General features: G+C 40.7%; 1 protein-coding gene across 2 annotated transcripts in view; it reads right to left on the bottom strand.

The window, feature by feature from the left end:
* Positions 1-12,895, bottom strand: part of CSMD1 (CUB and Sushi multiple domains 1) — a 1,871,666-nt gene that overhangs the window by 278,370 nt on the left and 1,580,401 nt on the right. For both annotated transcript variants that reach the window (XM_072763911.1, XM_072763912.1), the window contains exons 24-25: positions 10,952-11,143; positions 10,359-10,485 (exon numbers count right to left, since the gene is read on the bottom strand). In XM_072763911.1, coding sequence (XP_072620012.1) covers positions 10,359-10,485; positions 10,952-11,143 — 319 coding nt within the window. The remainder of the gene's footprint in view (positions 1-10,358; positions 10,486-10,951; positions 11,144-12,895) is intronic.

The raw sequence follows: 12,895 nt of genomic DNA, 5'->3' as shown, positions 1-12,895 counted from the left end.
AGCGTCTGCCTTTGGCTCAGGTGGCGACCCCGGCCTTCCAGTCCTGCATCGGGTTCCCTGCGGGGAGCCTGCTTCTCCCTCTGCTGGTGTCTCTCTCTGTGTGTTGCGCATGAATAAGTAAATAAAATCTTTAAAAACTAAACTAAACTAAAATCTCACACATGGAGCCGTACTGCTCTGCTTCCCCCTTACTTGTCAGTTCTTCTTCTCACTCCCCGTTCCAAAATGTTCCCATTTACACGCCCCCATCTCGCATTTCCATAATTGTCACCGTTGTTGCCTGCATATATGTATATATATCCCCAGGCAATATATAGTCCTAATTTGTATAGTTAACACTAATTGCATAAGAGATGTCATTTTGGCGTGTATGTGCTCGTACCATTTTCAAGTTGCTTTTTTACATTCGGCGTAATTTCACATTACTTGCAAGCCCTCTATCCCAAAAAATGTAGATTTTGTTATTTCATTTTAAAAGCATAAACGCTGTTTTTTTTTTTTTTTTTTAAGTCCTTGTCCTGTTCTGCATTTTCTTTTTTGTGGGTTTTGTAGGGGGCGGGTATTTTTCTTGAAGTATAGTGGGCACACAGCGGCAGGTGAGTCTCGGGGGCACAACACGGTGACTCAAGGAGTCTCTGAGGTGCCCACACACCCGCATCCCCTTGCACGGCTTGGCGGGGGCAGCCCTGGGGGCTCACCGGGCTCTTTCAGGCTCCGCCCAGGGCCGGCAGGCACCTAGTGTCACGATGGTGCACGCAAAGCTTTGTGGTCTCACATCGGCCGTAGTCCTGGGGTGAGCAGCGCCAGGCGCCGCAGGGTGGGAAAGGCCTGCGGGACGGGGAAGACAGGAGGGCGCAGGTCGGCTCTTGAGGCCGAGGGACAGCTGCTCCCACGACCCGGGAGTTTCCAGGACAAGTCGGGGTGGGACACAGAACGGGTGCCACCCCGCAGGGCGCGAGGCCTCGTCACAGGCCGTGGGCTCCTAACCACCTGCAGGGTGCCCCACACTTGTGATGTGCCCTCTCTTCTGCCATTGCTATTATGGTATTTTTTTTAATTTTTTTTTTTTGGTATTTTCTACTATAACATATTACATCATTTTTTTTTGCTTAAAGGTTTCAGTACAGCCCTTTTCATTTTAAGAAAAATCTGCTGCTGCATAATGTGGCAGGAGGGTTTCCCTTTTACCTTGCTATGTAGTTGATCACTAAAAAGTATTAAATTCTATTAAATTATTTTTTTCTACACCTATTTATAAGATCACAGAGTTACTATTTAATAGATTAATAGATGGATTACAAAGTTCAGCTCTTAATTTTTATTTATTGTACTTATTTATTTATTTATTTATTTATTTATTTATTTTTAATTTATTGTACTTGGCTTGCCGTCTGACATGGTCATCTTAGCCTCATTAAATAAATGAGACTGTTGTCTTCTTTTTTTTTTTTTCTTTTGACTGGAAGATTTTTCTAATACATTGATGTAATGTAATCTATTATTTTCTTAAGTTTTCTAAAATCTCATCTCTACCATGTGGGTGTATTTTTATTTCCATTCCTAATATTAATTATCTGGGCCTCCTATATGTTATCTTAGTAAATCACTGCAGTTATTGGCCTACTCGATGATACCTTTTCTTTTTTTTTTTTTTTTTCGATGATACCTTTTCAAAAAACAGTGTGGGTTTGTTAATCCTCTATTATAAAATAAGTAATTGAGATAGAAAAACATTAAGTTGGTTAGACAAATAGATCAATGGGATGGAATAAAGTTCAGAAACAGATATATCTATAGATCTATCTATTTATCTATAATAAAAATCACATTGTAACATACCATGAAGAAAGACTGACTTTTCAACAAATGGCCAATTGAATTTCACTAATGACAGCAGAAACAACAATAAAATACCTGAATGTTCTTCATACATACACAGAACTCAACTCCAGATGAAATAGAGACATAAATGTAGGGTAAAATAAATCTGCAAGAAAACCTAAGATAAGATTTTTATAACTTTTGAGAGGCAGAATTTCTTAATCTGGACTCCAAAATACAAACAACTCCAAAAAACATTTGACATAACACAATTTAAACACAGGTAAGAAGCCCACTATCTATGAAACAAAAATGAGTAAAAATAAATTTTACTCATTGAAATTAAGAACCTGTGTTTAACAAAAGACATCATGATACCAAAAGACTGACCATAGAGTATAAGGTAAGTGTTAAACATATAATTAGCAAATATTTGCATTCGGGATATATAAAAACTATATTCACATCAACAAGTGACAAATAGGCATTCTGGTACAGAAAACAAAAGGGCCTAAAGATTTCAACTGGCAATTCACAAAAGAGGATATTCGAAAGGCAAATAAACATACAAAAAAGTGGTGTCTTTACTCAGAGACATGCAAATTAAAACAACTACATATCCATTAGAATGGCTAAAATGAAAAAAGACAGTCAATGCCATGTGTAGTTGGAAGGTGGAAACCCTCAAAGTCTTATCTACATGGTGATGGGAGTAAGGACAGGTATGGCCACTTGAGAAGATCCTTTGATAGAATCTGCCGTAGCTGAGTCTAGGACTCACCACTACTCAGACATTCTAACCCTGGGTATGCGTCCAAGAGAAAAACATGCATGTGTTCACCAAATAATACATGAAAGCATATTCAACATGGCAACCCAAACCAGAAAAGGAATGCACATGTCCCTCAACATCCAGAATAAATAAATAAATTGTGGTGTATTCATGCAATGCAATAATCTAGCTCTATCAGTGGGAATGAAGGTTGAAGAAATGATGATGTAACACTGCATAATTCCATTTCATATAATGTTCAGATTAGGCAAGACTGATCTGAAGGTTATAATTATTATCCTTGAGAATGAATGATTCAAATGAAGCCGAAAGGGCACATGCTGTGTCTTGATGATGCTCTATTTCTCTCTCTGGTTGCCGGTTACATGGGTGTTGTTTTGTGAACAAGCCATACACCGATACTTTGTGCAGTTTCAGGCATGTCTGTTATATGCCAATGAGAGGCTTTCACAGACAACCAACCCCTGCTCCTTGGTGCCATGAAATTTGCCAATTTGGGAAATGTCTCATGACTCCAACAAAAAATATGATATAATGAAAATTAAGTACAAATAAAGTAAGAGCCATTTAGAATAAAAGAAATACTGAAAGCCAATATGGCAGACAACATTCCACTAGGGAGGGAACATTTAAAAATCAAATAAAATATAGTATCATCCTTAAAGAACTCCTGTTTATTTCAGACAAAGGCGTGTGAGAAAACAAAAACCCAAATCCACTGCAAGGCACAGCATCTCAAGCTCCAAACAGGTATGAGTAAGGCTGTAGGTCAGCATAGAAGGGCACGTGTCCAATTCTGCCTCAAGATGTCTAGAACAGGTCTTGACAGGCAGAGAGAAATAAAAAAAGGAATTCAAGTAAAAGAAGAGAGACAGAAATGAGTAAACAAGTAAGTACATAAATATGGCAAAAATGTTAAAAAATAAAAGCTAAAATAAATATAACAAATAAAATGTTGGAGAAACTTTTTTTTTTACTACAAAACTGACAAAGATTAAAAGACTTTTTTGGGTTTTGGTGAAGACATGAAGAATCTTCCTTTTCATACATTGTTGGAGGTGGTATCTACTCTTTTTAGGAGCAATTTTGTAATGGCTATAAAAATTTAAATGTGAATATACAACATGGCTGGTAACAGGGAAAAAATTGAAAACAACTCGATCATCCCAACAAGGTATGGTTTAAACAAATGATGGTGCATTCAGGCAATAGAATATTATGCAGTAACTAGAGGGAATGAGGTAGGATTACTAATAAAAACCTAAAACATCGACTATCTTTATTAAACTGAAAAAATGTTCAGAATAACATATAGCGTGATACTGTTTTTGTAAAAATAATTCAATAAAAAGATAAATGAGTAAATAAAATTGTATATGTTCAGGCTCTCATAGAGAAATTATGGAAATATACACCAGATTTTCAACTGTACTTATCTTTTGCATCTAGGATGACAGTAAACTACTTAGCAGGCTTTTCATTTTTCTCTAGCACTATTCTAATATTTAAAAAATAAGGGAAGAAATAGATACTTTGAATAGCATGCCAATGGGCTTCAATTTATCCTGCACATAATAAGCAGACAAAATAAACATTTTTTGAAGTGGGCAAGTGAGACAATCCATTTTGTTTTAAAGAAAGATATATAGTAAGACATGGAAAAAATGTTTCCACCATTTCACCCAGCAAAAATTCTGTGGTTGTTTTTTTCCAATGTATTAATTACAAATAAAAGCAAAGGTTTACTTGCAATACCATTTGGTATACAATTATGTATAATATCAAAAATGAAGAATAACACAAATAACTAACAAGAGAGACAATATTCAACTACACACACACTATAAAATATGCATATGTACATGTAAGACATGTCAGCATGTTAACAATCACATCTGAAAGAGGGATAACGGGAGTCTTTTTTAAATAACTTTCAAAATGTCTTTATATGCCTTTATTCTTCAGCCCTTAAATTAATATTTTTAATAAACAAAATAAAGTGCATTCCCTGAGTGAGAACAGGGGAGTGGAAAAAGCCCTTGCAGGGTGGTCCGTTGACAGACCTCATGTATTCCTAGTCTGGAAGAGGGAGAGTTGGAGCAGTGGTGGGTGGGCAAGAGCTATCTGGGAGCTTCAGTCATGGGATTAAGGAGACAGGAAGATCGTAGGAGTGGGGGCTCTGGAGAAGCTTGTGATATGAAGAGTTTTGCCTTCCATCCTTTGATACATGGCTATGATGTTAACACAGATAATATGTTCAGAAGGAAGATAGCTGTAGGGCAGAAATGCTGAGTTCAGAGACGAAAATAGGTTATTTTTAGATGGGATAGTAAGAATGGAAGTTTTGTTGAGGAGTTGACAGTTTAACTGGGTCCTAATAGATGGGAAGAGTCTGGAGATGAGGCAACAAGGAATAATTGGGGAGAGCAGAGGTCAAGAGACAGGGCCGGTAGAGTCGGCTGGGATTAGGGACCCGTTTGTATGTGAGTAGTTAGAGATAAACGTGTAAAGGCACAGTCAGCCAAATGAAAGGGGGTATTACAGCTCTGGTTAAGGAGCTTATGCTTGCTGACTGGCAATGGGAGTGTTTGAGAGATTGGGGAGGGTAAAGCATGGATTTGGAAAGGTCAGCTGGGACAAGATTAAAATAAGGAAGGTAATGAGCACGTTAAGTACGGAACTGGAAGCAGCAGATAACAGGAACAGAAGATAAACAAATGGAGAGCTGACAAGGCTCTGGCTCATAGGAAGCTAATTTGGTCTCAGTGCTTACGAGGAAGAAATTTAATGCAATTACCAGAGGAATGCTGTGAGACAAATGCTAACAGCCTTCCTACTGGGGGGTTGGGGGCAACAATGGAGACTGAGGAGGAGAAATAATGAAGAACAGAAGGTAATCTTGGAAACTGGAATCCCCAGAGACTTGGAGGGAGGTGTGCGTTGCAGACACAGGGAGAACAAAAGCAGAAACTGGAGCAGGGGGTGATACCAGTAGTAGTGGAGCTTAGGTGCCTGGAGGGTGTCTGTGGGGTGCTCCGTGTGTCTGAAACATGGCTAATGCCAACCTCTCCCATAACGCTGTCTCCCTTCCACCTGAATTTCACCTCCCCTGTTACTGCTCTTTTTATTTCCATACTTCCATCTTTTCTGGCCAATGCCCTTTCTCATGCTGTAAAATGCCCAGTGGGTTTATTGCCGGAGACAAGGCGGCAACACAACATGCTTTGCTGTCTGTGCGTGAACTGAAGAGCAGATGCTCCGCGCTCAACTACCCAGGGACTGTGAGAGAAGGCGCGGTCAGCCAGGGGTGGCGACGTGCCTCCGTCATTTGTGTAGTGATATGGGAAGAGCTGAAAGAGAAGTCTGTCCATGATGCAGTTCTTCCCAGTCTATAGATTTCTACCGGAATTTCAACTGTGTTGTTGGAGGGTGTGTGTTAATTAGACAGTCATAACCGAAATTGCACGTGTCGGGATGGCGCAATGTGAGGAGTGCTTGCAGAGCTCTGGTCTCACCCACCATCTCCTAAGTGGCTGCAGAGGTACACTAAACCCGGAGGCCATCCCCACCGCCCCACACTAAGGACTGAAGCCAGCCCAAGACATAGCAGACTTGATAGCGCTGCTGGTCTCTTCCCTCTTGTGGACTGAAATTCTCTCGGCTAGTTACTTCTTCACATTATTTACAAAATACAGGCATGGCTTGTGTTCTTGCTAGGAAAGGAGACACCTTGGGTGGTCTGTTTCTGGCCCCCTCCTATGTCACCAAAAGGCTTCTGACTTAGGCTACCAGGATATTTGCTAAGGCTCATCACTGAGATTGGTCAGAAGTGTCTAATGATGGTGGTGACTGGCCTGCCATTTTCATCTTTTTTTTTTTAAGACTTAATTTATTTATTTGAGATAGAGTGAGAGAGAGAGAGAGAGAGAGAGCAGGGAGGAGGGCCAGAGGGAGAAGCAGAGTCCTTGCTGTGCAGGGAGCCTGAGAGAAGGCTCGATCCCAAGACTCCAGAATCATAACCTGAGCTGAAGGCAGATGCCCAACAGACTGACCCACCCGGGCACCCTCACTATTTTCCTCTTGACTCTATTTCTTAAGAGAATCTTGAAGTCTGGTGAAAAATAAATTAAAATATCCCTAGAGTTTCAAGCCACGTCTCACTATACTCTTTCCACCAGCCAGTGTGGCCAGGAAACATTTCCCAGACACATCAGGGTGGGGCGAGGACCACCAGCTCACATTTCACTTTCTGTAAAAGTCGACATAGGGACAGTTTGGACAATCTTGGTAAATGTTTGATGTGCTTCTGATGTTTCTCATAATCCATGAGCTTTTCTAAAACAATTCCCCTCAACCATACCTCAAAATGCAATTTCCTGTGAATGATTAGGAACAGAAATACTTTTAAAGTGAGTTTTCCAGACAATTACACTTGCAGAAAAGCAATTAAAACCAAGGAACAATATACGCATGCGGTGATGTAAAATGTGGCCTCTAATGCTGCTTGCCGAAGATGTTTATAGTGCTCTTAGCTTTATTATATAAGTTATAGCTGTGCTCAGCAATGAAATACATGGAGTCTCTTGGAGAAATGTTTACATAGAACACTAAATGTGGCTAAATTTACTACAATGTCTTGTGATTAGACTTTTAATTAAATTCGGCTCAGGTAACTGCTTTATAGAATATATGTTAAAATTACAAACCTCTTGCAAACCCAAGTGCCATATAACAGTAACTATTTAGGGTCTTCTATTACCTTGAACAAAATGTTATAGCAATATGCAATCAGAAATTGCTCTGGGGTTCAGTGAAATAAAAATAGGCCCAGGAGTAATTGGCTCTGAAGTGTGTTGAAATCATCCCTTTTAGAATTTCTGGAGGCCTGTGGCTTATTCATTTTTTGAGAGGGAAAAACATTTACATTAAAGAAATCATAGTCTGCTGTAATAATGAATTCCGTTTTTATAAACTTATATTTATATAACTGATATATTCCTCATTATCAAGTAAACATTGTAGTTAATGTTGGAGAAGTTACCAGTAGGAAAACGAAGACTTGGTAACTCACCAACAAGTATCAAAGCTAAGACCAGGCCCTATTTTTCTGAGTTTTAGCACTATTTTAAGCCTGAAATTGTACATCCTGTACTTTTTAGTATGTTTTTTCCCCAAAGTACCACACTAACCATTATATATATTTTCTTAATGAAATCACTTGAAAACTTTTTAGATACAGTTGAAGAAATTAATTATAAATATTGATATTTCTTTTTAATTTCCTTATTAGGAAGGACTTTATGGCTTAATCAGAAAGAACTATTTATAAATTGATAAGCTCCCACGTGCGAAAAATACGGAAGAGACATTAGACATTCCCAGAACAAAAAAACTGGTGTCTTTTTCCCCCTAGAATCCTAATAGTTAAATATCAAACTCAGTACATGATATAAAAGGTGTACATTTTTTATTACTTCAAATCATTCTTTATTACTTTCTTTTCTCTTTTCTTATTAAAATGTTAATGAAGTATTAGTTTCACCTGCTCATTTTAATTCTCAGGAAACAAATCGCAAAGGAACTTATAAAAAAAAATGCCAGAAGTTAGAATCCTCCTAAAATAGATCCTGTTTATATAAAGCTATTTCATCAGTCTTAAATAATCCCTACAATTTTTCAAAATAAAAACTAGTGTAACAGTTTTTATAATACTTAGACCAAGTTCTCAGGAATTCAAGGTTAAGAACTAATATTTAGTTTTATTTAGTTCAATGGAAAAATGACTGCATTGATTTCCATAAAGAATACAGATTCTTAAATTGTTACTCTCAAATACACCTTATTTTTGTCTCAAAAGATCAATAATATCTACTTAATCGTTTATCTTAATTAAGGACCCAAAATTAATTAATTAATTAATTAATTATTTATTTATTTATTTATTTATTTATTTTTAAAAATATGTCATTTATTTATTTTTGAGAGGGAGAGAGAGAGTGGTGGGGGAAGGAGGAGAGAGATAAGCAGAATCCATCCTGAGCATCAAGCCAACCCAGTGCTCCATCTCACAACCCTGAGATCATGACCTGAGCTGACATCAAGAGTAGGATGCTTAACCGACTGAGCTACCCAGATGCCCCAAGGACTCACATTTATTTTTAACGTAGTTATTATAAAATAAGCTGTCGCATTATATACAGGATTAAAGTTCCTCCTCTTAAGTAATGTGGTCTGAAAATGGTAATAGTTTGTGCTATGTTCGTTTGATAAGATGCTCATGTCATGACTTCAAAGAAAGCAGGTGGGTTTCAGAGGACAGATATCAAAAGAAGGGAACAGAGTGTCATGGGATAGAACATGCATCTCCCCTTGGCCTTCATTCCATATTGTCATCAAGTTATGAAGCCACAGTATGGTGGCCCCACATCTGTTTAAAATACACCACTAGGTTTGCCCGGCTTCCTTTTGCAAATAAGGACAAAAAAATCAGTGGTTTGTGGATGCATCTATCCATTCACTTGCCCCAGAAAGAGGTTTTCTGGGTTTGACCTCCTGCTGAATTCAACTTCATGTATTTGAAGAGGGGGCTGCACTGGCCATTTAGTCTCTCGTGGGCAAAATGGCACACAGGTGCAGAGAATGGAACAGAGAGCTGGGGGTAGGGCTTTGGGGAGTAGGGCAGAGTTTCTAAACATTAACTTTGAACATAGATTTCAGAACAACTGCAATGAAAGGGATGAACTAATGAAAGTAGGAAAACTTTTATGAGGCTCTGCAAAGGACGGTAGGCTCTCTTCTTGTTCGTCAAGAACTATAATCAAGAAACAACTTATTTTGAAATTACTTTTTGATTTATGTGCCATGGTTTTTGACAACAGCCTCCTGACTGGAACATGGAAAAGTTACTTTAAAAGGATTGCTTTTTGCTGGTTTACTTCTTGGCATAAAAATTTACCATAATATCTGAAAACCATCAGTTGAAACACAGCACTTTCTTTTGAAATGTTAACACAGTTCTCTGTGATTTTTTTTTAATAAGATTTTCTTTCTTGTGTGTAACTTAAGACTGAAATGCTGTCTTGGCCTACCTCAAACTTACTTTGGTATGTTATAAACGGCCACATACTCTCCCCATCCCTATACACACGCCCCGTTGCAGTATGACTCTGCTTTTCTCTCCAGTGAAGGGAGTATATTCCCTTCAATCTTATCTCATGGATGTGTCTTGTTTTGGCAAACGGCACATTAGCAAATGAATGCAAGCCCATATCTGAAAAGTGTGTTGTCTCTTGTTGTCAAAAACCTTCCAACCATAATTAGTTTCCTGAAGGAACAGTAATGTGATGTGAAGGGGCCCCAGCCTTCCTCAGTGTCCAGATGAGTCTATGTACCCAAGTGATGCCATCCTGGGCCATCACCCTGTCGAGCTTGCCCCGAGACAGAGCTGCCCAGGCAACACACAGTCATGGGCAGATAAACACTTGTTTTACGCAACTAGATTTGGGGGCCTGTTTGTTATGCAGCAAAAGCTAACATACATTTATTTATCTCTTTTTTACAGATGGCTTAACTCAAGTTCTCAAAGGCACTCCAAAGTAAGCATATGAGCTAACGAAAAAATTATGTGCCCCTTTATGTATTTTCGTTTCTTCTCAGAAACGATAGATGTATTATTATCCCCACTACAAAAATTGAAGATGCTCCTCTATTCTAAAATCCCCTGAAACCAACATAAAACAGGTACCTGATGGTCTTTCCTGGGTCTGCGTTTATGATCCAGGTGCAGTGGAGGTTGTTGTCGTAGGGAGCAGGGTAGCCCGGAGACAGGATGCGCCCCGACGTGGCTGCTTGGATCTCACCGCCACACTCAGCTGCAAGAGACACCGACACTTGAGGGGATTCACTCCGGGACCCACAGGGGTTGGTTTAGCTATTTTAAAAACAAAACCCCAAACCATCACATCCACACTGTATACCTAGCCCCAGAGAGAAAAATGTACAGTCATCTGTCTCCATCATCTCTTTCCTCTCCTTGTTCCCTGGCATTAGCCTGATGGGAAGACATTACCCAGGACGTAATTCAGGTCAAGAATATAAAGCGATGAAACACTCACGTTATGATTCTCATAGTAGCTCTGTGCTTACGGTCTCTGTGATACAGCACCGGGAGATCTTTCTTACGCAAAACCCACGCCACAGAAACACGGTGTCTTGGGTGAACGCGGGAAGCGAGCGCTGAGCGCAGCAGAGGCCCCGGCCTCTCCCCGGCACCTGCGGCTGGGCCCTGAGCTTTGCTTCTGTGGGGGGACGGGGGCGGGGCGGTTCTGCCCAACTCACCCACGCAGGAGGGCAGCGGTTTGTCCCACACCCTGCGGTCGCCGCTGAGGCAAGTGAGCGTGTCGCTGCCGTGCATGGCGTAGCCCGGGTTGCAGCTGTACAGAACCACAGTGTCAGTAAAGTGGCCTTCGTCTCGGATCCTATAGCCATAGTTGGGGGTGCCTGGATCCTCGCACTTCACCAGGTCGAAACCTGTGAGAAAGGAGGGAAAGACTGAGCAGAAGTCACGGTAGCAGGTGCACAAACAGCCAATAAACACAAAGCAGGGCAGGTCATTGCGTGCCCCGGGCGGCATGGACAGAAAAAAAAGATTGTGAATTTAGAAAGGATAAGGCAGATGTGGGTCTCCGTTCGATTTCATTTATTTGGTGACTGTTTATTGTTACACGAGGTTTGATCATTTTACTTGTTATCATCTATATCTATAGGAGAATCTATGTCTACAGTTCTCTCTATGTCTCCTTACTAGGAGAATCTTCTTTCCAAAGACTTCCAAATGCCACCTACTAGTCCGCATTGCCTTGCAGGCATGCTGGAATTATGTGGGACTCTCATAGTATAGTCTCAGTTTTCCCTGGAGACAACCCCAGCCCAAAGTCACTGGGTGCACATTTTCTCAGGGCAAAAAAATCTCTATCCTATCATGGCGGTTTGTGGAAACAGCCTCCTCCTCTCCCTGCAAACCCCTTTCCTCTCCAACCAAGCCAAGCCCATGAAGTGCCAGGACACCGGAAAGCAGCAGCAGCCAGAGGAGGAAGCCTAAGCTGCATCTCAAATCAAGGGCCCCGGAGGGAAGCATTTATAGCAAGTCTTCCTTTACTCAAACTGCTTCAAGACAAGAGGGAGCAGCGCACCTAAATATCCACACATTTCTTCTTTTAAAAACATCACTTCTTTATATCAAAGGAAAAAATAAAAGACCCTCCCAACCCTTTCCAAAAAAGCCTCAAAGCCTTCTGTCACTGAGCTGTAAGCCCTTTCTGCCTCCACATCCCTTCCCTGTGAGGCCCGAGCCTACCCCTGGGACACTCTCCACAGTCCTACTGCCACCGCTCACTCTCGCCCATGGTCAAGAGCCACCCACCCTCACACCGACCTCCTCCGAAGCTCCAAGATCTTAAGCTTCAGGGAGAACCTGGAAGTTGTTCCTACTCACAGAAGACGGGCTTGTGACTTTCCACCTGCCACAAGCCTGTGGCGCACGGGACAGGGGCAACAGGCAGCTAACACCACTCACCGTGGGATCCCCAGAAGCAAATTGCTATAATGGCTTCCCCCAACTTAGCTCTCCAACTCAAAGGGATAGATGACTGAAATGAAGATTTAACTTCTGCAGAACTTAGAGCTCTATGTGGGCTTCATGTGGGGCAGTATTTTTTTTTTTAAGATTTTATTTATTTATTCATGAAAGACCAGAGAGAGAGAGAGAGAGAGGCAGAGACACAGGCAGAGGGAGAAGCAGGCTCCATGCAGGGAGCCCGACCTGGGACTCGATCCTGGGTCTCCAGGATCACGCCCTGGGCTGAAGGCGGCGCTAAACCACTGAGACCCCCGGGCTGCCCATGAGGCAGTGTTTTAAGGGCATCTGTGGAGACAGTCTTACACTAATGCTTCTCTCCTCATATCCTGATGCAAATTTTGACCATTCTCAAGAGTAGAGCCGGAAACTTCATGCACTACGTGGTGTGTTGACATTTACCTCCACCTAACTTTGATTTCTTCCTTTCCAAAGAAAGAAAGAAAGAAGGAAAGAAAGAAAGAAAGAAAGAAAGAAAGAAAGAAAGAAAGAAGAAAGGAAAGGAAAGGAAAGGAAAGGAAAGGAAAGGAAAGGAAAGGAAAGAAAGGAAAGGAAAGGAAAGGAAAGGAAAGGAAAGGAAGAAAAGAAAAAGGGAAAGAAAAGAAAAGAGAAAAGAAAGAAGAGAAAAGAAAGAAAAGAAAAGAAAG

The sequence above is a fragment of the Vulpes vulpes genome, chromosome 7 (genome assembly GCF_048418805.1).
Source record: "Vulpes vulpes isolate BD-2025 chromosome 7, VulVul3, whole genome shotgun sequence".
Taxonomy (NCBI): Eukaryota; Metazoa; Chordata; class Mammalia; order Carnivora; family Canidae; genus Vulpes; species Vulpes vulpes.
Note: the sequence above shows the minus strand (reverse complement) of the source record. Positions and strands in the feature narration are given on the sequence as shown.